This window comes from Cygnus olor, chromosome 6 (genome assembly GCF_009769625.2).
Source record: "Cygnus olor isolate bCygOlo1 chromosome 6, bCygOlo1.pri.v2, whole genome shotgun sequence".
Classification (NCBI taxonomy): domain Eukaryota; kingdom Metazoa; phylum Chordata; class Aves; order Anseriformes; family Anatidae; genus Cygnus; species Cygnus olor.
Window position 1 is genome coordinate 781,204 of NC_049174.1, and position 27,051 is coordinate 808,254.

General features: G+C 44.0%; 2 protein-coding genes across 5 annotated transcripts in view; both read left to right on the forward strand.

Annotated features, from left to right (window-relative positions):
- Positions 1 to 11,305, forward strand: part of SATB2 (SATB homeobox 2) — a 132,260-nt gene extending 120,955 nt beyond the window's left edge. Inside the window, 2 exon segments of the mRNA XM_040561371.1 lie at positions 8,211 to 8,226; positions 8,229 to 11,305. Of these exon segments, the coding sequence (XP_040417305.1) occupies positions 8,211 to 8,226; positions 8,229 to 8,665 (453 nt within the window). The 3' untranslated portion in view covers positions 8,666 to 11,305.
- A 1,620-nt stretch (positions 11,306 to 12,925) lies between these two features.
- LOC121072112 overlaps positions 12,926 to 27,051 on the forward strand; it is a 67,699-nt gene continuing 53,573 nt past the window's right edge. Inside the window, exons 1-2 of one of the 4 annotated variants that reach the window (XM_040561373.1) lie at positions 12,926 to 13,540; positions 19,462 to 19,655. In XM_040561373.1, coding sequence (XP_040417307.1) covers positions 13,402 to 13,540; positions 19,462 to 19,655 — 333 coding nt within the window. In that variant the 5' untranslated portion in view covers positions 12,926 to 13,401. Of the gene's footprint in view, positions 13,541 to 15,332; positions 15,754 to 19,461; positions 19,656 to 27,051 lie in introns of those variants that run through there. The other 3 variants (XR_005821013.1, XR_005821012.1, XR_005821010.1) reach the window with 3 other exon arrangements.

Consider the following 27,051-nt stretch of genomic DNA (forward strand, 5'->3'; position numbering starts at 1 on the left):
TTGTGCCAGCAGAAGCCGGACTGAAGCCGGCCGGTTGTGTATTTATACAGTAGGTATGTGCTGGCTCCACCTGTGGGCTAAATAGTATTTGTTTACAACACTTCCAGGCTGCAGCTAGATACTTGAGAAAGGGATGGATATTCACTATTGCGCAGTTACTATGCAGTAAAGCTAAGAATCTGGCTTAAACCAGCCAAAGATGGGAAATGCATAGCTAATCCACTAACGTTCATCAGCATGAGCTCATTTATGCTAGCCCATAAAATCAGCCAGTTCTCAGGCACTTGCACAGCAATGAAAGTTGTGCCTGTGCTTTTGTGGGAAGAGTTGTGTTAGTGTTCGAGAGAGAACAGTTACCCCAGGAAACACCGGGACATTGCTCTGCATTGTCAGAGTTTTGTGATTTATTTTTTTAATATTATACAGACAAAATAGTGGCTATTGTGTAGGCACGTGCTGTCTATTAGCAGAGATCAGGAAAGGGAAATAAACCACGCATTATTGAAGAATAAGATCATGATTGTGGTCAAGTGATGGCAGATTTTTTTTTCTCTTTGTCAAGCTGATTTGTAAACATTCTTCAAACAACTGTGCAGACAGCAGCTCCACAGCTCCAGGAAAGAAAAGCAAAGATGAGAACAGATTCCTACGCACAGATGTTTTACAATAACCTTAAGACCTGTCCAAAAGTTATCTGGTCATCTCCAGTCATCACTGTGAGCTATGCTGCACATGCAGCCTCTTAGCAGCGCATTGTAATCAGGCTGTAATTTATGTTTTATCTCCAGTGATGATAGCCCTTAAAAATGTTTTGTGATGTATTTGCTCTTTGATGCATGCTAAGCTCCTGGTAGCATTAAAGGGAGCAGCGTGTGTGGGGGGTGCACGGAGCAGACACCTTCCCTCCCGCCTGTAAGTCAAGATTAATTGCATTGTGCTAATGTTTATGCTGTCACTTTTGTGTGGTGGCAAATGCAATGCACAACTGAAAGTTTAGCTATTTTTTCAAATTTTCATTTCTTTGTTATCTCTTTTGACTCTTTTTGACCATTTTTGATAGTTTGATCCTGGAGGAGAATTGCAGGATTGGACCACTGTTTCAGAGACAGGGTATTTGTTCAGTGCTTGCCATATTTTCAGATCACTGTCTATTTCCTGCCCTTAAGCAACACGACTGCCGTAAAGCAAAGAGAAGCATGTGGAGAGTGTGCTCCAAAGATGTTGAAATATATCGCTTCAACCAGCTCACATTCCAGTCTGGAAAACAAACTTGCCTTTGAGTTTGAATTCCCTGTGGAACTCATTTCTTTCTTCATATTTCCTTCTTATTCCCCTTTTTGCGTGGCTCAGAGAAAGAATTGTACCTCAGAGCTGGGAGATTTAGGACATAGGGTTTGTCTGATCCAATATTCTGGCTTCAGTGGTGGTCAGTAGCAGATGAACAGTGACAGGAAAGATCTGAATATTCAGGGATTTTTTTTTTACTGTGTGAATGCTTTGTCTCTGCAGCTAAATAGGACCCAGGGCTCCTGGGTTACAAGCTGTTCTAGCCAACAGCTCATAAAGATTTGGTCTGGCTTGCATGAGATGGGGCACATCATATCACAAACATGTATTATAATTATCTGTAATAATGGTGTTTACTCTTGTGAAGCAATTACTAAACTGCATTGGAAAATGCACAGGATATGCTGTTAGTATTTGAGTTACAAAATTAAAAGAAGCTCGGACTGAAGTTAGATGAAAGTGAACATATTTATCCATGTCAGACTTCCTACCATTTTGCACGCTCATATTGATTTCTTTTGACACAGTCTTCTTTTATTGAGTACCATATATATATTTTTAAATCCCTTACTGATAACAGTACCTGCTAAGGGCAATTGTAAAAGGAAACTAAAGTATATTAAACCTGCCTGAAGTCAAAATGTAATCTAACACCTGTAGTCTGCAATTTGTCATCACTTCATAGATACTTTTTCTTTTTTAATAACAGTTTTGGATTTTCCTGAGTTTTGACCTTAGGATACTGTATAATCCAAGAAAAGCAAGGAAACTAAACCACAGTCTTTAACACAGCTTTATGATGTCAAGGTGTGAAATCACCACTGTGAGAAAGAGCCCAACAAAAATATTTCATTTGGGGCTCAGACTAGTATTGCAACGTTTACCTAAATGAATACATTTTTGCAAGGGGTAAAAAAAAAAAAAAAGGTAGTCTAACAACCACATTTCTTGAAGGAAAGAAATGAACACAGGTGCAAGTTGTAACTTCTGCTAGTTTCTTGTACAGACATTCCTAGTAAACCTGTAAAGTGCCTTGGCACAGTGATTGTATCTAATTAATGCTCTTGCCAGTGTGACCCCCGGCCTGGGAGGCTGTCAGGGTGCAATCTTGTTTATTGCAGCAGTTTGTTCTGTTCTGTTCTCGCACATTTTCATACACGAAGATAAGCTGCCAAAGACCGGGGGTAATGGGTGTAAGGTTGTTTGTTTGAATAGATAATCTCCCACAGATTATTCCTGTAAAATCTGCTATGAGGGACAGACAGTACATCCTTCTAGCATAAGGTTTCTTTGAAAGGTGATGGAGGTTGTCTCAAGTAACTCTTAGCATGATAGCCAGGCACTGACAGTGCCGCCTGGGAGCTCTTGGCTTGCAAAGGTAAAGTTGCAAATTCCATCCGCAGGTCTCAGCAAAGTGTAGCTGAACACCTTGTTTTGGCTTGTCCCCCACCCTCTCTTTAACTTTAGCAAGTCATTGGGAAGGAGCTTTTCCAAAGGACTTGCTTGCACGGCCAAGTACATAGTGAAGCCGTTTTTGCATTGAGTCCAATTGGTGGCAAATCCTGCTCACTAGTTGTGAATACTTGTAAGTGATGTAATGGGTGGCTGGTGTTAGATGTACCAAAAAGATGTACTGAACCCATGTTTTGCAGTGTGGGCATTCTTTCTGGCCTTTATTTCAGGCTCCTTAAGCTGGCTAAAACTGTACTCTCTTTGGCATGAAAAGTCTTTTGGTGTGGTATAACAGTGTCATGGTTGGCTGTGAGAGTGGTGTACGTGTGGAGGGAAGATGAAAAGGTAGCCTGAAGTGCAGTGTCTGTTTCTAAAGCACAATCTCATCTTCCAAGAATTGTACATTTTTGATGTTTTTAATAGTAAGGGACACCTCATCATCTCAGCAAAACCTGTTGGAAAGGAGCTCACATGGCTAATCCTGTCTGCAAAAGGAACAAGAGAAACACAGCACGAAACAAAAGAATTTGGGGTTTCCATGTAGAAATGCAGTTCCTGTTTCTAATCTGCTGCAACGGCTGCACAGGCAATAAAACATGGCATTTCGTGGAGTGTTGTTAGCTAGTGCCTTGCTGGCAGAGGGTGCACGAGGGCATGTGCGTACCCTGCTCCAGCATCCCGTTTGGCCCCCTTTAGTGTCTCACCTTGTTCACATGTCTGGGTCGAGCTAGAAAGAGGGTGAAGATGGAAATGAACACCAGTGGGATAGTGAATCCAGCCAAAATTAAATACAGTGCAGAAAAGAGACTTTGATGATGTGATGTTTGTTCAGTTTGGGTTCACTCACCTCTTTTCTGCAGAACATGGCTGTCCCAGGCTGCTGAAGTCAGGTTTCTCCTGCAGGAATGTCCCCAGACATGGGGAGTGGATACATGCAAAGCAGTGCGGTGATCCCTTCCCCCCAATAATTCTTGGCTTTGGATTTTAGAAAGACCACAAACCCTTAGCTTATTACAAGTAATCCTGATCACTCCTGTAATGATACACTACATTATATACTCTCCTAAACTTAATCATTCAATATCTCACTTCCTTCCCTGTAGGCATGTACTATTATATTTTACACATGGCTTCCAGCTGGTTTTCATTGTGGCCTTCAAATCATATTTCAGTACAGTGTGATTTAAGACTAGTCATTTTATCTTCTAAAGTCAACTTCCATCATATTAGTTTTCTTGCAAGTTTTCTGCCAGGGATGGTTAATTTGTTTGAAAAAAATGAGTTTGTCTATGAGGTTAAAATCTACCTGAATGAAACTTCATAAAGCAACATCTTTTGTACCCGCTCTGTTCTGAAATGCTGAGAACGCAGTGATGCCTGTAGAGTTTAAAAATGAAGTCTCTGGAAGGGATGGAAAAAATAAGTCCTGTGGGCATGGAAGGAAATCTATATCTTCACATTTGATTCAAAAGTAGATGGGGAGATGGTGAGGAGGGAGGGAGAGAGGGAGGAAGGGAGGGAAGGGGAAGTCAGCTCCAGATGGTGGTGGCTGTGGAGCAGGAGGCTGCCCCACCTGTGGCCACGGAGCAGTGGGGAAGGGCAAGGGAGGGCAGAAAGCAGAGGTGGGATGGCAGGAGCCCACGGAGGATTTTTCGGTGAGGGGAACAGATGGGTGAGCTGAACTTGGCAGCAGAGTGGGATGAGGGGAAGGCAGCCCTGGGGCTGCGCTGGGGAAGGCACGGAGGTGGGAGAGGTGAGTGGGAAACGGCGCAGGGGGAGCCTATGCCGGTGTGTGCCCCTTGTGAGCCCAGCGCCAGCTGGCCTTGGGAAAAGGAAAGCTGCATCTGGCCATCATTTTTGTACCTTCTCTTTGAAGTCCCACTATATGCGGGGTGCTTAGTGGTAGGTTCAGACCATAATTTGGGAGGGTTTAGCTGCACTGGAAAACGTGCTACAGCCTGTACTCTAAGCACATAAGAATCAGTGGGGTTTCCTTTTTTTGCAGTAGAGCAGCAGAACAGCACTGACCCAAAATACAGAGTGTATGGCAGGGTGTGTACAACAGTGTGTGAAGTCAGTGGAAATTTTACCTGCGGATTTAAGAGTGTAATAATGACCCCAAAATCTGAAAAATCTGAAACCACCAAAAATGGTCAGTTTCCTTCATGGGGATGTGGCGTGCAGAGCCAGACATGAAGGAAGCAAATTGACCAAATCAGTGCATTTTACAAACGTAGTTGAAAGCAAATATTTAACATAAAGGTAATATGGATTTCGTATTGTATCATGTGCCTCAACTGTTGATCTATTTTGCATAGAAAAGCATGCACTTTTGTACTAAATGGCCCATATTATTGAAAGGAAGTATAAAACTAGTCACAGCCTAGATCTGAAGGAAGGTCTGTGCGTTTATACATCTGTGTGTGCGTATATGGATAATGTCTTATCACTGAAATCCATTGTTAGTGCCATTAGAAATCTGGAGCAAGCCCCTAGAAGTCACAGAAAACATGAGATTTATGTGGTGCAAGAGTAGCTTTAGGGTTTTGTGTTATTTAAGAAAACAGTAAGGCAAATAAGCCACCTTTTTTTTTTTTTTTTCCTTCTGATTTTTTTACATTGATATCCTCTGCATTATGTATTTTTCTCTTTGGAAAAGGGTAGAGAGGTCATTCCAGAGAAGGAAGGGTTAAGTAAAATTATTCTTTCCCTCCCGCTCTCGGCCCTCTTTGGTTGATTGCTTTATAGATGCTGTAGGCATCTCTTCATCTCCTTCAAATTAAATATTTTACTGCTGCTGATCCTGTATTGTTGGATTTTTTTCATCATTATATTTGATTGGAAATCTTGTAACATTTTTCAGGCTGGATCATTTCTCATGCTATTTGTCAACTGAAAAGGGGAAAAAAAACGACTTTCAACTCCAACAAGAACGAACTGAGTAATTCACACTCTTTCTGGATGTGTTTCTATCTGTGTTAGCTGCTACTTGAATTCAGCTTCTGATTAGCAATGCTACATGAGGTTTTTCATGACACTGGCTGTAAATTCACTGGCAGTTTGTGGTGTTAAATCCTTTTCTTTTTGTCTGCTCTGGGCCTTACGGTGTCAGGAGATAGGACCAGAGGGCACAACAGTGGAGATAATGTAGGTAGGGGCTGTGGTACAAATTTATGGGGCTGGGTCCTCAGCTAGTGTCAGCGAGCCCAGCTCTGCTGCTTTCAGTGCTCCCTGCTGATGCTGGTATGGATCTTACCCACCCTCCATCTGTAATGCCTCTAGTTGAAAACGTCACTCTTTCTCTTTGAAAACAATCCATGGACAAAAAGAAATGCTCAAAGAGCAACTGAGCTATCCAGTTCATTGGAACATTATGCTCTTTTATTGCATGAGATGTAGTAAAACATAAAACAGAATACCCAGCATTTCCATTTGAGTTTCTCCTCTCCCCCGATGGAGCTTGCTTCCATTTCTTTATGCCTGGAGTGTTTATGTGCTTGGGAGGAAAGTGAACCCATGGGCACCAGAACACATCTGCAGTTCTGCTCAGCAGCATATCTTCCACAGTTGTTCAGACCTGCCTGGCGCTGCTGGCAGCACCTGCTTTTAAGTGACTGTGTGGAGCTGCCAAGAGCTGCCTCCTTGTTTGGATGCGTTCTGCCACTTTGACGAGCACTGCTCCGTGGCCACAGCAGTGGCTTGTGCTGCAGTCATCAGGATATGCAGTTGTCTCCACACACATGCACTCTCGCCTGTACCTGCTGTTCATGGAGACACCATGTCTCTTGTACTGGTGTTGAGCATCAGCTGGAGACATTTTTTGCCTGCCAAGTGCCTCCTGCTGCCACAAGGCATGGGCAGGAGGAACGTAATCCCTTTCCTGAGCTGTGAGTCATGTTGTTTTCACAGCATCTCCTCCAGGTCCGGCTCCGCGGCCCAACTTACGCAGTGGGCAGCTGTTGGGGACTTTCATATTCTCTTCAAAAACTGTGGAGATTGCTAGTATTGTAAATTATTATGACAGCAGCGTTTGATGAAGAAAATGAATAAAAGGCTCTTCAGCACAGAGACATTTTATTTATTTGCATGTATTGACAATATGATATTCCACAGTGAACTTCCTCTTGCATCAATAACTCTGATACAGTAGGACTTTACTAGGGGTTCAGTATGTGTGTAAAATTCAGTGCAAGGTCTCAGCAATTTTATTTAAATTTTTTTTTTTCTCTCCCTTTAGAGAGCTTTAATGTAGGGTTGATTTTCTTGATGTTATGGTTTGCAGCAAAAACATTTTCTTCTTTGGGTGAAGAGCCAGAATTCCCTCTTCCTTTGTGGAAGGAAATATTTATCCTATTGATTTTGTTAGCTCTGTAGCGTTGAGTTCTAATAATTATTTCCCTGCATCTGACGAAACCTCTGGGCAAATAGGGTCTTCAATCCTGTCTGGGGATTTTTGCTGGTAATTTCTCTTGTATAGATTTGGTTTTAAAGAAAGCTATGTAGTTCCTCGGTATGTCTAGCAGTTCAGAGCAAGTTTTGTTGTTGTTGTTGTTTGTTTGTTTGCTTTTTCCTGGAAAAAGGCTGCACAAGGCCCTTTCCCATCCATTTTAAGTGGCTGTTAGGAAGATTAAGAGCTACATATGCTTTCTTTAAACTTTCTGAAAAGTGAGATACTGCTGGTGAAAATCTGTTTGCATAGACTGGAAAATGTTTGCCCAGAGGCTTTCTCAGAGTGGAGGGGAATAATTATTTGAACTCTTCAACTAGTGAAATTAATACAGATGTAAAAGAGGAATCTTTACAAGAGGTGCATTTAATCAAATCTGGCTTAAAAACAACAACAAACACTGAAACTGTCCTGTGATGTCATTCTTGATAGAAGGAACTCTTATCAAATCTCTGGACTTCTATATTTATATATATATATTTTTCCATAAAACAGCTGTGATGGATTTTTAATGACAATCATTATTCACGATAAAGTTTGCACCTCACAGTCTCGCATTCGATTAGGTCTGTGTGGTACTTTGCATATTGTAGAAATGGTGTCTCTAGCCTAAAAAGACAAGAGGAAACAACAAAGGGGCAGAAGAGGAGCAAAGCGGGAGAATGACTTGTCTGAGATGGGACAACTGGCCAGTTCGTGACAAAGAGACTACAACACCTTTTGACTTAATTTTGATTTTGGCTATATTTCTTTTTATTACCTACATTTGTATTTATTACTTACTTTGTATTTGTATGTCTATTTTTGCCTACATTGTTTGGTCTTTTATATTGCTTTCCTCCTTTCAGTCTGTAGTTTAATGGTACAGCTGTGTTAACGGTAAGAAAGCTAGTGGAAAATGATCAGTACTTTTCTTCATAAATACAAGTTAGAGTCCCGTGTAAAGACCTGTACAAGTACCTCTTACCTCAAGCACCAAGGGGGTCACTGTGTACATGAAATATTTGTCTGTTTAATCTTATAGGTGCTGCACAGACAGCAGTCCAGCCTGCAAAGGAGAATTCCCCACCTAGAGAAGAGGCACCTCCTCCACCTGCTGAGGACAGTTGTGCCAAAAAGCCAAGATCCCGTACCAAGATATCCTTGGAAGCTCTAGGTATCCTTCAAAGCTTTATCCATGATGTAGGTCTCTACCCTGATCAGGAAGCCATTCATACCCTGTCTGCTCAGCTGGATCTCCCCAAACACACCATCATCAAATTCTTCCAGAACCAACGTTACCACGTAAAGCACCATGGGAAGCTAAAAGAGCATTTGGGAACAGTGGTTGATGTGGCAGAGTACAAGGATGAGGAGCTGCTGACAGAGTCGGAGGAGAATGACAGCGAGGAGGGCTCTGAGGAGATGTACAAAGTGGAGCCTGAGGAAGAGAACCCCGACAAAAACAAGGCAGCGCCAGTGGACATCGACCAGAGATAATGTGAGATAGGAAAACAGAAAGCAATACATTGATCCAAGGATTTATTTTTTTCTCTTTTTACTTTTTGTTTGTTTCTGTTGCGCTATGATCCATGTGCAAACTGAATTAATTCAGCATTGCCCAATCAGACATCACCTTGACGCAGACACTTGAGTGTTACACTTCCTACATCTGACTGAAGTAATCATTGTAATCACATAGGATTATGCCTTCATTAATCTTGCACTTATGAAAGGGACATCTAGCAAGTAAATGGGAAGAAAAAGTCCTATGAAATCAATGAAGGAAAATTTACAACTTTTGTGTGTATATATATTATATTTACATAAAATATATATATATTAAAATTGCATGGGACGGAACTTTACAGCCTGAAAGTATAGACTGTGAAATGAGTTCTTTAAAGATGAGACTTGTTTATGTATTTAAAACCACTTCACAATGAGTTGCTTTGGCTTTTTGATAAACTGCCGCCTGCTCTCAGGGTGTGGTGACTATTTTTGAATTTCCTATTTATTTCTATGTTTATCCCTGATTTTTTTTTTTTATTATTATATGGCTTTCCTATCTGGCAACTTGATGGATAATTTTTGAGGTATGTATTTAAAGATGTAAATCAACACTGCCAAAAAAGAAAAGAGGAAAAATGAGAGAAAATGGAAAAACAAATCAGAGGCACCTTAAAAAGAAAACTAGTAAGTTAAAGTACCTTAAACAAAATGCCACACTTAAAAGGATACAGCATGTTCCATTCTCCACAGTCCTTTCCGTAGTGAACAGATGAATTTTCATGGGAGTAAGAATGACTAAAACTGTAATTCAGGGCATAGAAGACATGTCCACTAATGAGGTTTTATAGAAAGAGAAGAAAATAATATGTTGAGATTTGATGTATGGAATTCATACTATGAACCACATTTTACTGTGGATTTATTTACCTGTTCTCTGTTTCAGATCTTAAATTATAAGCTTCCTTCTTATTGTTGCTTTTTGTTTTTACTAAGGTGAAACACACACACACATGCAAGTGTAAAGTTACATTGGGACACGGAATACCACAATCCCAACAGTCCTGTCCAGCTAAATTGCTGAGAGATAAAGGGTTTGCATTGGTGATTTCCCATTCACCCTCTTCTCCAGCTTCCCCTGTGTTTCTGTTTTAGCTGGGCTCCTCTGTGTCGCGCATTTGTGCCAGTGAAATGAAGTGTTTTCAGCCACAGGTCTCCCAAGCTGCAGCCCACCTCCAGCGCAGAGCACCCGAGGCATGAGTGCTTTCCAGCCTCCCTGCTGCGGGGGCATGAGGCCCTTCACACCCACTCACCCACTTGTCAAAGGGTTTTGCAGCGACCTAACTAGCAACTACGTTACATAAAGCAGAAATAATACTGACTGACTCTTCAATGGTGTGAACACTAAAGCTGCAATCTACTATAGTTTCCACCTGTTTTGAAGCATCTTGTTGCAGGAGACACCAAGTAGTATTTACTTTTCACTTCTGTGCAAGGATTTCTAAGAAGAGACCCTCACCTTCGCTACTGTTGCAGCTGGATTGATTTCAGATGCCTGTTCCAAATTGCAATCGTAACTGTACCAACAGGTTTCTAGGTTGATTTTTTTTTTTTTCTTCACCGGGGCTTTTCATGTAACCTTGACAAAGACCTCATTGCAATATCACTTTGAAAGTTGTTTTCTGTTTACTACACCAGGCAAGTAATATAACTGTTAATACTATTATATATTGAAGGTATAAAAAGTTAGGAGTTTAAAAATGGAAAACAAACCTCTATGTGTAGATATTTACTCAGAACAGACAATATACAGGGAGAAGACGTTGCAATACAAGCTAATCTAGCTGCTCAGTAACCTCTGGAATTTTTAAGGGATTTTTTTCAAACTCATGTTGAAACATAGAGTATCTCTGCATAAATTTCATACACCTTTGGGAAGATGATGGTGGGTTGCTTACTTAATACCCCTTTTGGTCTTCATCCTTTATTTCTGTAGTATGCTGCAGCTTTAACTCAGAGTTTCAATGGTTGCTGCTTTAGTTCTCTCAGAGCTTCTTCTTTCAAAACTGTCTTCTTATCCTGTAGCTGAAATCACTCCATACATTTGAAAGGAAACGGAATTTTGCCAAGCTATGTTAGGTGGTCATCTGATGATGGCATCAACATCGGTATCTTTACACTTCAACCAAAAATTTTATTAGGTATTTTTTCAAATGCTGAGTCTTGCCTTTTTATTTTAAATTTCACTGCCAATTTTGCAGTGGTTCTAAGTGAATCTGTGGGCATTTTAGCCTGTGGTCTTGCCAGAACTTTTCCGAATTACAATGCATATATGTCTATTTATTCAATATCCATCATATAATATCTATTTGGAGAAAGAAACTTTTCTTGTAGTGCCTCTTAACAAAGCACAACTTTTCCGCCTTTTTTTGTGAAATAAAAAAAAAACAAAATGTGTTTTATTGCGGTATCAACAATGTGAATAAGGATTAACATATTGTAAATGTTCTTTTTTCCATGTAAATCAACTTTATCTTTGTTATCACTAAGTGATAATTAATTTTTAACTTATGTGCATTGTTAGGCTGTTAGATTTTTTGGTTGTTGAAATAAAACCCATTCAATAAATGACTTAATTTGTCAAGTAATTTACAGGGCTTTTTTTTTTTCTGAATTCAAAAGGAATGAGGTCTGCAAAATGGGAGGGGAGAAATATTTGCATATTGGAAAAAAGAGTTGATTAGAGTGCTATTATCGGAGTTTGAAAGACCTCCATTAGCCCACGTGGATCGTCACAGTCGACAAATTCCTATCACGTAAGATCAACCTGCCATGTTACTTGCTTCTTATGTACATGTATGTACACACGCAGAGTGTCTCCTATGGGATCTGAAAGAGGGTGCGGGTGCTGTCAGCCTGTTGAAAAACATGCTCAAAACACACCCATAAAGATCCACTTCCAGTCTGCTGTCTTTTGCTGGTAGAAATTTTCTGTTTATAATTAAAAAGCCACAAATGACTGCGTGTCAGGAAACTTTTGGAGCACACATGTCCATGGTTAATGGACATAATAAAAGGCTTTATTATATTTATAGCAGGGCATCCTACTGAGTGTCTAGAGGAATGCCAGAAGGATTGATGTATCTGAGAAATGTGTGAAATGATTTTGGGGTAAATACAGATAAATGGAAAAAACTGCTCAAAATTCTTAAGCTAACAAAGTGGTGAGTGCACGGATTCAATCCTAGCAGACAGAGCATACACTGCACATCAGACTTGCGTTGTCTAGGAATTGAGGTAAACAATTTTTAAAGTATTTTATATTTTGCTATAGTTGCAATGCAGTTCTTCTTATGGCACATTTACATCCTATATAAAGTATCTATTTGCTCCCTTGAGAAAAAAATAATGGGGGGAGGAAGGTGTTAATAACCACATCTTTTGGTATCTGGCCACCTGCTCATCACTTGAATTAAATTTGAGATCAAATAAAATCAAGTGCCTGTCTGTCCGCTCAGGGAATGGCTCAGCACTCAGAAGCTGTGCACAACTGCATTGGGGCCACATGCAGCGGCCTGGAATGCACAGCTGTTCTCCCTACATCTGAAAGGGTCTACTAAGCAGGCAGATTTAACAAAACATCTCCTTGCCAGAGATGCGGCCTGTTTGTACCAGCAAATGTCCATACGCAGAACACTGGGAGCCTGGCACTGGTGAGCTACTTTTTGTTCTGAACTGCCGGTAAAGTCCCAGCGTGTGAGGCAGGAAGGTTAGGCTGGGTTTCCACGGCCTCAGTGGGTGTGGGAGGTGGCAGAGAGAATGAACCAGCCTTTGAAAATGCCCGTGCCCCAGGCAGGTGCTGTGAAGATGTCAATGGTGTTGGATTAGGTGCCCTTTTCTGCTTTCCAGTGGGGCAAGAAACAAAAGGATTAGCGCCCTCACTTTGCTGAGAGACAAGTTTATGCATGCACTCTGTGTGTGTGTGTGTCTTTCTCTAAATATTATTTTAATTGGGGGGAAAAATCCTTTAAACATATGGGTTCTTCTTCCAAACCGTAAAAAAAATCATTTAATAGCTACTATAGCAGAAATATTTCTATTAATGCTTCTACTTCTCTATACTTTACATGCTGCTGCTCCTATCTGTTTTTTCATGTTTTAGTCATCCGGACATATGTATTTCCGATTTCAAACCTGTGTGAGTGAAAAATAAACATTTTAAAGATTAGTTTAAAATGTTTTTAAGATTATGAACATACTGTCTATTGCCTGAAGTTCATTGTTGCTTAGATAAAGTAGCTGTTCAATCTCTTCCCACTTAGTAACCAATTATTTGCACTAGATTAAATGGATTAGAATCCTCCATTGATGAAATTTTGTTTCTATCCCCAACCTGTTAAACATTCAGGGATAAAGCTAGATATGTTTGACAGTGAGCAAATGGCACCTTAAAATCATGAACGCGTCATTACAAAAAAGCTCCACTTACACTATGAAGTGCAGTGATTAATTAAAGATGCAGTTTTAACTTATTTATAGCCATTAAAAAAACATACTGGTTTAACATGAATAACACAAGCCAAGTCATCCAGGGGAGAGATGCTGGCAGCCTGAGAGTTGGAGAGCAGGCAGTGTGACAAAGCCAACAGGGAGCAGCAAATGCAGGCCACCCTTGAAACCTCTGGGCAAGTTCAAAGGCTGGAAGGGTGGCTCTGGTGCCCTGTCACATGTCCTTCTTTTTGCTCACATACAGACAGCTCAGGAGTGTGAAAGCCCATCTCACTGCGATAGCAGGAAACCAGCGTGCTCACGCCTTGGCTGCAGTGCAGACAGCGGGGAGCTTGCCAACCAGAGAGTGTGCTGTGGGTGAGTCAGCCCTACCTCAGTCAAAAATATGATCTGGGTGAGGGAGCGACAGCAGCAGTTCAAACAGATTTGTGCTGACCCCCCCCCCCAAAAAAAAAAAAACAAAAACAAACAAACTGTGATTGCTGATGGACTTGCTTGACTGGTGGGGTGTGGTTCACTGGAGCCAGAAGAAATAAAGGCAGTGGGAGGAAGGATAAAGCCTTACTGCTGTGCTAGACTGTGGAAGGCTGCTTTGCTGCTGAACAGCTTACCTCTGTTGGGTCCTGGTCCCCAGCCCTGTCCTCAAGGCAAGGCAAGACACATCCCCTCTGTCCCATGTTGATTGCTCAGGCACTACATCCACTTCCTCCTAAGAGGAGTGGCATAACTTACCCTTCAGAAGGGTCTGGTCTTGATTTGAAGACCTCAAGAGCTAGAAAATCTACTGGTGCCCTCAGTAGTCAGTTTGAATGGTGGTTTTCCTCCCTGCTAGATCTGTACCATATTCTAATAGGAATTTGGCTGGCTTTCCCTTCCAGTCTTTATTTTTTTGGTTAGGCTTTTATCTTCTGTGTAAAAGTCCTAGGTATTGAAGGGTGCTTTTTTTTTTTTTTTCTTTTTTTTTTTCCTCTGAGGTAGTTGTTCTGATCAGATTAATTTCCTGACTGAGACCTTGGTGTTCAACTGAAGCTAGCTGTGACTATTTCAAGGAAAAATCTGCTTTTGCTAATGACAGAGTTCACCTTTCTATTCCTTTTAACAGTGTATCAAGATAATGACAGGAGGAGGGGGTCCTTTTAATGAAAAGGGTATTTGCTACTACTGAGACATTACCTATCACTGTGTGTTCTAGTTTCATTCTGCAAATATGCTACATATTTGTAGCATTTCATCTCATTAAGTCTGAGAGACAACATAATGGGGTCAAGAACTCTGATGAAATGTTCTCGGAAAGGAATTTTACTTTTGTGACCAACCTTAATCAACAGTAGTTGCACTCAGTAGCAAATTCTCACCAAATGAGATATGGGAGTGGCACAGGGTGGGTTACGATTTCTTTACCATGAGGTGAAAGTACATGCTATGCTTATCACCATCTCAGCTACGTCTCACCAGGGATGCCCAGAAGTGTCCAGCATGTGCTTCCGCTCCAGGGAAGAAGAACAACACAGAGCAGATGGGTCTCACTGACATGAAGGGGACTCTTGCAAGTAAAGTGGGGTAGGATGGACCAGCAAACACAGTCCTCTGCCACTGGCTTCAGCCATCAGTTTCACAAGCTGAAGGAGTCTCCTCTGTTTATATTTAAAGGCTATTTTTCTCTCCTATTTGTATTTAAAGGCTGTTGCAGAATATCACTCCTTTAATGGCACTATTTTCACAAGTTATTTAGCATCATTTGTTCTGTGTCAACATTGTCCTTTCATTTAGTTTTCCACACCCAGTGTCCCCTCCTGACCTCTGGCCACCCATCACATTCATAGACAGCAACCGCATCTCCTGCGAGCCCTGCCGCACCACAGCTGTGCCTGGCTGGTTGGCACCCTCACCCAGTGCTCCTGGAGCAGCTGGCCCTAACCGGTGCCACCCCACCGCCGCAAGTCCGGCGGATCCCCGCGGCACAGCACCTGGGGAGTCACCCACCTGCGGGGCTGTCCCTCACATTGGGATCGCCCACGGCCAAGGCAAGGCCAGACGCAGCCCGGACAGCCGGCAGTATGGCGGCGCCCTCGGCCCCTCACACCGCCCTGCCTGCGGCTGCCGAAGCGGGCCGCGGGACAGCCAATCAGAAGCGGAGCCGGCTGAGCCCCAGCCAATGGGAGAGGCGAGAGCCGGGGCGGGGGCGAGCTCTCCGTCGAGGAGCCATGGAAGGGGGCGCTGTGGCAGCCATATGGTCACCCCTGGCGGCCATTTTAGGTCGTCGCGGTGCCCTCCGGTCACGTACGGGGCCTCCCGTCTCCCGCACTGCCCCGGCCGGCGTGAGGCGGGCACGGGTCCGCTGCTCCTGGGCAGGGCGATGGCGTACCCCGGCCCTGTCCCACTGAGCGCCCCGATGGGCCCTGGCAGTGTGCTTCAAAAGCAGAGCCCATCCCTAGAAGAAGAAGTGCTTGCAGTTGCCCCAGTAATGAATGGCTGGGACGCGATCCAGTGGGAAGGCGAGCCCGTACTCTGGCTCTTAGAAAACCTCCTTGGTACACGAGGGAGAAAACAAAATGCCCCGCATGAGTGAGGTAATGAAAGGCCACAATTATAGCTACTAGCGGGAGAAACGTGTTAATCACAGCTGACTTGGAAGGTAGTGGGAGTAACTTCTCCCTAAACGCACGGAGATGACAAAACGCGGGTTGTGCGTATACGTAGTATAGCGTGGCTGGGCAAATGGCATTGTTCAGCCCTATGTGAGCATTGGTGCTGCCTACCCTGGCCAGGGACCATGGTTGCTCGTACATCTCTGTTTGAGGCTGGAAGTAGTTTTTTTCCAGCAGTTTCCATGCTGGAAAGCGAGTAGGATTACAACACCGGCAGCAGTAAGCACACCTGTACCAACCTGCTCAGCCCTCAGTTTTGCCCTGGCTGGGGACATTTGCCACTAAAGGGTCGTCCCACAGAGGGAAGGACGATAAGTAGGCCTCGTGCCTTAAATGTTTTCCCTTTGATCATCCCTTACCCACCTTGCTGCACCTGGGCTGCTTGGGAGTCCTCGAAAGAAGCACTTGGGGAGCGCCTGCTTTCATAACCTTGCAAGACTCATGGTGATTTGGCATGTGAAATTTTAGTGGGTGTTTTTGTTTCTTTGGGTGACTTCTGTCACTGTGTACAGTTACGAACATGACTCTGGCTTTGAAGAGACCCTTGGCTGTTCTAGTTCCTCTTGTCTCAAGGGGATTGGGATCTTTCTTGCTGTCATGTTGCCTCTAAAATGCGTGCATGGCTGTTGGGTGAATGTTGGCTTCGTAATTGACGGACATAGTCTTGGCAATATCCTTTTTAAGCACCATTCCTTGTCATATAAATATTGTCTATCAGTGCTCATTGTCTTTATAGCAATCTTGAGCAAACAGTTTTATTTCCAATGAGGACATCACACATTGATCTAAACACTCATCTGTAGTGGATCAATTTACATTAGGAGAGCAGTATTGTAGCATTGCTGTTCATTATATTGAAAGAAGTATATGTTTAGTTACAGGCTAAAATCAATTAAATGTCCCTCTGCCTTTTGCTGTGAGAAAGTCAACAAGCCAGTCTGTCTTGGACAATTATCCATCTACAGCTCCTTAAAAAAAAGAAAGCTTCCAGCATCATCCCTGTCCTTGTATTTCTCAGTTTCTTCTTCAAGAACCTATTCTGCAATGATTTGCTTGTTTTGCAGTCTGGTAAAACACTCTCAGCTAAAATGCATATGAGAGAAATGAATGCAGTCTTGCTGCTGCTGTTTTGGAGGGATCTTTCTCAGGGCTGTACAGAATCACGCATCCCAAAGGGAAGCCTGCACGTTCACCAGAAGGCTGCCTGTTAACACGTGATGGTATACGTGGGAGATGCTGAAAAATGTAGATGATGCTGTTTGTATCTTCACGGGTGAGATCATAATCTCCAAGTGGCCCTAATTTCAGGGGAGGAGAAAAGGAGGAATTGGGAGGAGGGGAGGAATTTGTATGATGCTGTACTATTTCTTGTTATACTTTAGGAGAGAAGACTGGAAAGAGTGCTGATGTCTTTCTGACAAAGGGAACGTTGTTTCAGTTAGCGATGTAGGTGCAGAGGGAGAAGGAACCTGCAATTTCAAAAGCAAAACACATAGGGGAACTGCTGGGCAATGCAGTGGGATTTGAGGAGCAAGTTTCTTGGGGCTCTGGTGGATGGCAGATGAAAGCATCACCTGTCCCAGCCCTCTGCTGGAGGTTAGTCTCCTCTGTGTGCATGTCCCCTGCCTGCCACGTGCTGTCATGGTGGCAGGGCTGCCGAGCAGCTGGGCTCTGGGTTCTGTGCCTGCAGGCAGGCTCCCACTGGCCTCTGCCTGCCGGCAGCAACCGGCAGAGCTCACAGAGCTGGAGTGAGGCTGTGGCCCTTGTGGTGGTGCCGGGCAGGCCAAGCCTCGCCACAGCCATGCAGGGTGAGTGTAAAGCAGGAATTTTTTGTCTTTTCCTTGTGCAAGCAAGAGGTAAAAGTGATCAGCAGGGGTAGGCTCTTACCTTGCATTAAGAATCCCCTCAGGACCTGATGGGTCTGTGCTAAGGAGGGTTTGTCCAGCTTCCTGTTTTATATACCTCTATATGTAGATCATCGTTTGGCTTGAGACTTCACCCACTCCATCTCTACCAGACAGGCCACTCCAGCCCTTGTTGTACTCTTTCATTACATGCACAAAACACTGCTGCAATGCTAATAATAATAACGAGAGGGAAGGAATAGCAGATATTACAGAGCATATTAAGAAATTGATCTTAGTTTTGCTTTTGAATAAAGAGGCAGACGTCAAACCAGCTGAAGCCATTCAGTTAATTGGTTTTTGGCTCTCCTGAGTGATTATATCCGCCCCGGTTCCACCCAGTTCAGCAGGTCTCGTGCTGGTCAATTAGCCTTTGGCATCCAGGAAAGGAAATGCTTCATTCAGTTTTCTCAGAGCCCGTTTCTGTAGCATAAGGTGGACTGAGCAGGAGCGGTTCCCCTTGGCAGTGCAGGAACTTAGGAGTGCTCTCGGCCTCCCCCTGCCCTTGCCCTGGCACCAGAGGGCATTTTTGCCCATGCCCCAGCCCTCCGAAGAGGTGGATGCTGTTTGGGGGAAGAATCTGCCCCAGGAACTGGACCGCAGGAAGACAGCCAGAATGAGAGGGGTTTTGGAGGACTGCAGACGTTTCCTCCTGAGTGACCTTCTCTGGAGGTCTGTGTCTCCGTGGGCTGAGCACACGACGGGCTGAGCTGTGCGGCTGTTCTGGCAGCACTGATGGACGCATGGTGCTGGTCGCGGGCAGCCTGCAGGCTTGCCCAGTGCTACAGTTCTGATTCCTTCGGCGTTAGCAGGGCTGAGCGGAGCTGAACAGCTGACGCCATTTAGTGGCTTTTCCTGCCGAGTGCTCGGTCCTGCCTTCACCGCTATGGCTTGCCAAAGGGCTCCAACACTTGCATTGCTGTGATGCAGACCCTGTAATAATAGTTGGTTACATTCAGCGAATTCAGTTCAGATTTTAAAACCTCATCAAATAGTTAATGACTGACTATTTCAACACAGCAGTTTCTTCAAGACTTGGGAGAGAAGAGAGAGAGGGAGATGGAAAAGTTATTCATGTCCCATCTGTCTGGAACGCTTGTCCCCTCCCTCCCACCCACTGAGTCACTTCCTCCCTTTATATCTCACTTAAAATTTTTCCTTTCCCCTTTAGCTTATGATTAACAGGCACTCACCCTCTGCAAATTGTTTTTCTTTTTTTTTTTTTCCTGATGTAATGTTTGTTAAGGTTCTATGGATAAGTAGAGCATATTGTCTTGCAAATAGATGTATGGGGTGAAATGCAGTATATGCTGCATATGGCCATGTAAGTGAATGTATCAACCACTGCAACATCCCGTTGGTGCTCCAGCCTTCCCACCTGAGCCAAGGAACTCGCAATGTACTGCTATGGTGATTTTGTCCCTGTTGTTCAAAGCACAGCCATAAGATGCACAAGGAAAGGCAAGTTGCTTGAACCATGGGGTGGAAGTGTTTTGGGGAAGCAGCACCTAGCAGGAGGGCTAGGGCAGCTGCCACCAGCCCTGAGAGGGGTTCACTCAGCTGTGTGGCCTGACCCAGGTGGGTGTGCAGGATGGGGTCGCTTGCTTAAACATCCCAAGGTATCTTGGGGAGGGGATGATGTGATGGGTCGGGCTGACCCAGCCCATCTGAGGCTGTCACACTGTTGTGCTGCCAGGGATTAAGAAGGCTCTCTGTTAATTAACAGGTAATGAAGCACTTTGGAGACAAGGAATATGTGCTCTGCAAGGCAAGAGAAAGAGCTGTTTTCCAGTGGCCTCCCAGGCCAGGAGTTGCACATCTTTTGGACACATGCTGGCCTTGTGCAGCCCGCTGGGGAGATGGGCTGCGCAAAGCCTCCTGATGGTCTGGTGGAGAAGAACAGCTACAGGAGAGGAACAGGTCAGTGGGTTCGTCCTGGAAACATCCAGATGAAGGAGGAGGAGCCTGAGTGCTTCCTGGGCAAGTGTGGGAGGTGGTGGTGGTAATAATAATGATGATGATGATGAGTCTGTAAGCTGTGGAGGAGGTGAAGGCTGGGAGGGGGAAACTCGAACCTCCTTGCACAGGTTATCTGAGTTACTGAGGCTTCCCAGCAAAGGGTGAGAACGTAAGGCCCTACGTCAGATGTTGTGGAAACCTTGCATGTGCTCCACGTGCTTGAGCCTTTTTGCTGGTGACTTAGAGATGGCGCATTCAGGGATGTTGGGTCAACAACACTCCAAAAAATTAATTTCACTTTGTTTTAACGCCAAACACTTGAGCAGTTCTATGTGACTGGGGTAATTCCCATCCCAGAGAAACACCAGCAACGAGTGTTCATTTATAGTTGCTGCCCTTCTTTGTAATCCCCTTTTGTAACAAGATCCCCCTAGCTTTTCTGGTTCCAGGCAGTTGGCCATAAACTAATGGGTGATGCAGTAACCTGGGTAGTACATCCACAGTGGGATATGCTGAAGACTGGGGCACAGATGTGTTACAGAACCTCTGCAGAGAGCCAGATTAGCTCCCAATGGAGGTTTTAGCTGTGTTCAGGGCAGCAGCCATGGACTGACCCACATCAGCCTCCCAGTTCCAGAAGCTTGCTGCAGGGGTGCCTGAGCAGCCTCTGCACTGGTACTGGTCCATCAGTGCCCTTTTGGCTCTGACTCTGTTTCCTGGCAAGTAGCTGTCCTGTTCCCAGACCCGTGCATTACACAGAGCTGGGACAAGGCTTTGGAGTCCCAGCCTGGCTGGTCTGGCTGGCCTCTGGGCGTTTGGCAGCAGTGTCCTCATCCTACACACGTGGATGGTGATGCAGGTGGGCTGACAGGAGGGCAGGGCAGGCCTGTATTTGCTGTAACTTCACCAGTCAGGGTCCTGTGTCTGCAAAAAGCCCAGCAGCTTCTCTTGAAGAAAGAGAGGAATATGCAGACCTCCTGGTAACAAGAGACAAAACTGAAAGTTTAAACCTTTTCATTTTTGTGACACCTAGCAGGAGATTGCTATGTGGCCAGACACTAGCGTCCCATTGAGTTACAGGAGAGCTGATGAGTCCCAGGATGGAGTCCTGTGTTACTGGAAGTTGAGCAAGCACTAGTGCTGATGTTTCTGGGTGTTTTTTTAAAAGAAAAGTTTGTTAGTTTGTTCTCCCATGCCTTCACTGTGATGGGTAGCTATGCATTCTTTAGAGATTTCCTCTTTCAGCTTATTTTTGGAAACAATTTTACACGCATGCAGGGACAGTATAGCTGCCCTTGTATTATGTGTGACAGCTAATGAAATTAGTATTTCATTTGCCCCGGGCAACCTTTGGAAATAACACAATAGCTTCAGTTGTTTATTTCTCTGAGAGATGTTAATGATTAACTCTGAAAAGAAAAGTAATTCTTCTACCTGTACTACATAAACTTTCATAACTCTGTGCAATAGGAGGATATCTTTAGGTAATATATGGCTTGCAAAAAGCTAAGCTCTGTAACATTACTGTGCAGATAGATTTGGCTGCTGGAAAACTACTTCAGCCTAAGATTTTAGTGCTGCCAGCTGGCAGAAATGATCATATATGTAAAACTTTAAGCTGAGCCAGAAAAACCTGAGTTCAAATCTCTTGCCAGGGATTGTAGGATAGAATGATTAACCTGATTTTATATTTTTGGATAACTATCAAGTGCCCGAATATTTATAGTAATAAATGTCTTCCATATGTGCTGATATTGCATCCATGGAGTGTGATAGCATGATAAAGTTATTGTCTTACTTGAAGACACAAATTATAACTAATCCTATAGGCACATGAATCAGTGGCCCAATTTCTGCCAGCTTCTGTGAGGTACATCTGACTTTACTCATGTGAGTAATGCAGGTCAGCAGAGAGCTAAAGGCAAAATTCAGATAGTGCTGGGGATCCTGAGCTCTGTTTTCAGAAGCGATAGTACAATGCGCTTGGTATTTAAGCACTTAAGCTGGTAAAGTGCCCACCTGCAGCTTTACACCTTTTCAGTTACTAGTAGGTGCCTGAATGCATCTTTAAGCATCAAGATGCCACTGAAAATACAGCGTCTAAGCTACAAGCCTGTGGTTCGTGTCACATAGCCCTGTGAACCTCTAAGTCAAAATTGGCAGGGGACTCTTAGGTTCGTAAATCTATTTGGTGTCTGCTAGACTGGTGCAATAACCATGCTTAGAGCAATGCTTGTGCCAGTTGGGCTGACTCAGTGTGGTACTGAGGAGGCTCAGCTCCTGCAGCATTAGTGCTTCTTTAGGGATGTGATGGCTTACCGGGTCAGGCTTTTAAACACACCTTCATGCAATAAAACTTCTTCAGTGCGTGATCATAGAGCTACTCTCCAGTTGGTTACAAAAGCAACAGAGGAACTGTGTGAAGGTTATAATGTTGTAGTACGAAGGCTGTAAAAACAGAGAAAAAGGGACTAAACCAATGTTCCAGTAGTTTTCTCTTCCCTTGAAATAGAGGTAAGCCCGCCCAGACGTCTTCCTTTTAAATACTGACTACTGCATCTGTTTTAAACCAAAAATAATACCTTTTGATTGGAAATGTTTCAATAACATTATTTGTGCACTTTATTGAGGCAGAGGTTGCAATTATTAGAGTCACCAGGAATTTCAAACATTTAAACGTAGCCTTTATTTCTGCAGAGTAAACCACATCCCTGTGCAATTATTTTTCTATCTAAATGCTTTTAAACCAAGTCCTAAACCAGATCTGACGTTTGTTGCTGGTGGTCCCCCTTACAAATCAGCCCTTGAAATGATCCTGCGGGGCTAGACAAATGCCAAAGAGGTTGGGCTGGTCCCGGGGGCTGCTGAGAAAGGCAGAGCCCATCGGAGTGCAGCGTACAGCCCTGGGTGGCTCCCGTGGCTCTGAGCTGGTTGCTGTCAGTCTGGTCAGGTACTGTAGTCTGGGCCTTGCAGACTTTAATAGAATAAAGAGAAGGATTTGTCTGGTCATGGAAACCACTTCTTTGGCCCCGTGATCTCTTTATGGCTTTTCTCTCAGCTGGCCTCTCACCAGGAAGCAAACAACTGCATCTGTGGCAGGGAAGGGACTTGTCTCAACAGCCAGAATGCTCCCCAAGCATGCTCTCAATGTTGACCCTTAATCTTGTCAGCAAACATTTTTTGAAACTTTAATTAAAAACCTGAGAATGCTGAAGGGCCATTTCCTTTGTTTTCTGGCTTCTCTACAGCCTCTGCTGTCAGCACAGGGGCTAGGCATTTAAGCACTTTGAGTTTCAGTTTCTCGACACTTCTTTCTGCACAACATAAATAAGAACTTGGGCCTAAAAGTTCTTTAAAATTCTGTCATCAATCAGAACAACAAACCTTGAAGCTGAAGGAAAGCTTTAAACTTAGTTTGGGATGTAGAGAGGTTAGAGCTTGCTTAGGAGGCAGCAGTAGTAAAAGAGGTATCCTCATCACCTGACAAAGGAGGTTTTGACACCTGCCTATTTGCATCCCTAGCAAATGCTGACTGGCTTGGAGGGAGCAGGATTAGGCTCATGGTAGAGCGTGAAGATGTCAGACCCATAGCAGTTCTCCACGGTTTTGGCTTTTGTGACCCTATCTGAAGCGTGTGTGCCCCCTCCTTTTCCCCAGGGTAGCAGAACGTTGATTGCCCCCACCCATGAAACCTGAACAGTTCTCAGGAGAAACATTGATCTTGCTTATTCCTGTGAGGATGGTGAGCCTGCGGTAATGAAGGAGCAGAGCAAAATGCATAACTCTTTAAAAAATAAAATAAAAAAATAAAAACAACAAAAAAGCCACTAGGTCTCAAACAATTGCTCATTTGAGGGCAAGCAGGTTCCTGGCAAGAGTGTGTGTGTACATGAATGTACTTTGAGGTTTTTGTCTGTATAGCAGACCGGGTCTTGAGTGCACTGTCAATTAAGGGCAGCAATTCAAAGTGATTCACAGCAGATTACGCCAGCCTGTCTCTTGATGGAGCACACTCTGGTTCTGCGCCTGCAGGTGCTGCGCAGACTGCCAAGCCTAGAGCTAGCCTGCAGTTATGCTGTCAGCCTCGCTTAGATCTAATGCTTTATGACAACTGTCTACCTGTAATGTGATAATGGGCTGAAAACCTCTGCAAAATTGATCGAGTTTCTTGAAGGAAGGAGAAACTTCTAATGTGGCAGGCCTGACTCTTTCTTCCTCAAGGTCCCTATGAGCTGAAAGGATTTCTTTGCAGCTGGGAGGCCTGATTCTCCTTCTGCCTCCGATGGGAGGGGTGCTTGTGTTGGTCTGTGAAGCTACTGGCCTCCTGCTTTCTCCAAGTGCAGGAAGGATCAACCTGTTGCATTTTTAGGCACTTCAAATCTGCAGTTAACTCTGAAATCTAGGATAATCTTGGCTTCTACCTCTTAGAGCTTCCAGTGTTTGTTTTTTTTTCCCTGTACTTTTGATGTTCTGGATAAAATCATCTTCTGCCTTCAAGGGGTTTCCAGAGTTTATACAGTAACTTGGTTATGTTTAATCCCTAAAATATGAGTCATTGGCTAGAATGAGTAGCAGGTAGTGTTCTAAAACAGATAATACTTGACACTGTGTAACACAGCCTGTATTAAAGGGGCCAGATTCCTACCTGCCTTTTAGTGGTGTGATCCAGGAGTAACTTCAGTGACTTTGTGCTACATCAGTGTGCAGTGAGAGTTGGATCTAAAACATCCTAACATAGCTTAAAGTCCTCCAAATTTGTTATCCAGGTAAAAGAACAAGAACACTGCAACTGGGAAGGTTGGGATGGTCCCTACCATCCCAATGGACAGATGGTCCCCATGCTGTGGGGAGGCCCAGCCATGTTCCCCTGCACTACAGGCCCTCCTCCCCACAGCTCCTACTGCAGTTGGTGCCACAGTGTTGGCACCATCGTGGTCTGGTTGCTGGCACAGGACCTGATGACAACCCAAACCTTGTTTCACAGCCAAAGTGTTGTCATTATGGCTGGTGTAAGCAGTCACAGCCTGTCCTGTTCTGGCTGCTCTGCATCCATCCCAGCTCAACCAGGCTCGGGGCTGGCATGAGGTGTTGGCAGGGCAGGTGCTGCAATGGGGACAGCAGGACAGCTGTGGTCTCCTGATGGCTGTGTGGAAGACCTGTGGCTGTGTGGGAGACCTGGCCAGCACAGGTGGGCTGTGGACAAGCACCAGGTGACTGCTGTGACTGCTGTGGACAAGCAACAGGCCCTGCGGGGTGCCCTTCCATGCAGGAGCAGTGAGTTGGATCCTCAGGTGAGCTCTCTGATGCGAGTGGTCCAGCCCCATCCTCGTGTATGCTTCTGGGAAGCCAGGACCAGGCTGTGGGGCTGTGGACTGTGCTCTCGAGAGCAGAGTCCCCTCCAGGGAAAACAGGGATGTTTACACAGAGCAAGACTATCTTAACGGCCATGTGATAATTGTTAAGAGGCCTGAGGCTGCAGCATAAGCCCTTCCCTACCACCTTCTCATCCTCTGGAGCACAGGCCCCTGTGTTAGCTCTGACCCCCATGCCATTCACTGTCACATCTGTGGGTTTATCTTGCTCCTTAAAGAGCCCATAAACCCATTAGGTCTGGGTAAATAATCCCTGGGCTGTCTTTAGAATAATTAGAACCAAAAGGCAAACAGTTACTCTGGACTATCAGCAGCCTATCAACAAAACTTGTGTCTTGAAATGTGTGTTCAATTTCTGTTATTAAAAGGCACAGAGCCATATGTGAAACATTATCATGCATCTTTGTGAAATTAGCAGAACTATTTGAACAACCATTTTGTCTCTATCAAAACAGAGCCTTGTTATTATTATTTTTTCATACTGTGTAGGAAGGTGAGAGAGCCTTTTGGAGAGCAGGAGGGCTGCAGCAGAGAAACAGACTTCTGTCGGCCCTGGCTGTGTCTGTTTGCTGTGGAGAGGCGGGCTCTGTCTGAGATGCCCAGGCAGTGCTGGTCATAAACTGGCAAACAGGGGGAAGAGCAAGATGAAGAGACATATGCTGCTTTTAATCTTGAGATCCAGGAGACTACTTGGGTTTCCTTTAACTCCTTAATTGCTCTACTTTGAGTGAGGCTTTCACAGGACTTACCAAACTCAATTCCCATTAAAGTCAAGGGAAGTCTCACTACTGAATCAGTGGGACAAGAAGAAAAGCCAATGCTAAGTGTGCTTTGAAATTCCCACCACTTATGGTTAGGAGCATATGTTAAAAAAGTGATGTTGCTTCTGACTCTGTATGAACTTTGGGGACCCGGGAGTTGGACTCAGTGATCCTTGTGGGTCCCTTCCAACCCGGGATATTCTATGAACCTTCAAAATAGCGTTAGACCTCTTTTTAAATAAGTAAACCTACCCCTTAGTTTCTTGAACTAGCCCTCTGGAAATGACACCAAAGCCACTTGAGGGCGAGGTTTTCTGAAGGAAGGGGAAGAAGGAAGAGGAGCTGCTTCTGATAAGGAGTGACCAATAACTGTGGGCAAGGTCAACATGTAGCCTGCAGCAGGGTTGGAGGGAAAACAAGGTGTGAAGTGTTTTGTCCTTTAATGGACACTTAAAAAATAAATAAAGGAAGAGAAAATAATTACTGAGCTGTTTGGAAATGCATTTGTCAACTGACACTAGCATACCAGCCCGTCCTGTGGAGTAAATGCCTTTAGTGCTGGCTTTGCATGGCATGCAGTGGATTTATAGCTTTAATGGTCATAGTTGGATTCTCTTTTGAATAGGCATTTCTGGTTTCAAGGGTGTTGAAGACGAACAAGATCATGTTTGGAGACAACGATTGTTAAAGAAAATGCCAGTGCTTCTTGCCAGGCCTAGTTATCAGCCAAATGGATTGAGATAAGGCAAACAAAACTGAAGAATAAATATGAAATCAGTTGATTTAGTCTGCTTAGTTAAGTTGAACAACATCCCGTGATTTTCAGCAAATATAAAAAAACAAAGACAGTCATCCCTACACTTACAACCCACTTGAGGTTTTCACGCTGACAACCTAGTCGCTAAGTATAAATGGTCCTCCCACTACTGGTTTGTCTGAGTCTCGGGTTATATTCTGGGATATGACTGCATCATTAGCCCTTTGACCTTAACTCATTTTTTTTTTTTTAACTGAACAACTACATTAGAACTTTTTTTGCTGTGCCAAGTATTTCTGCTAGAAAATATTTTGGAGGACTCATGTAATAACAAACATGTGAAGAATTTCTGATATGAAAGAGTCTTGCTTATATTCATTTCTTAGCTCCAGAGTGAGATTAACTTTGTTCAACAACTGCTTAAAATCTAAACCCATATGTCTCCAAATGTACAGTGCTCAGAACTA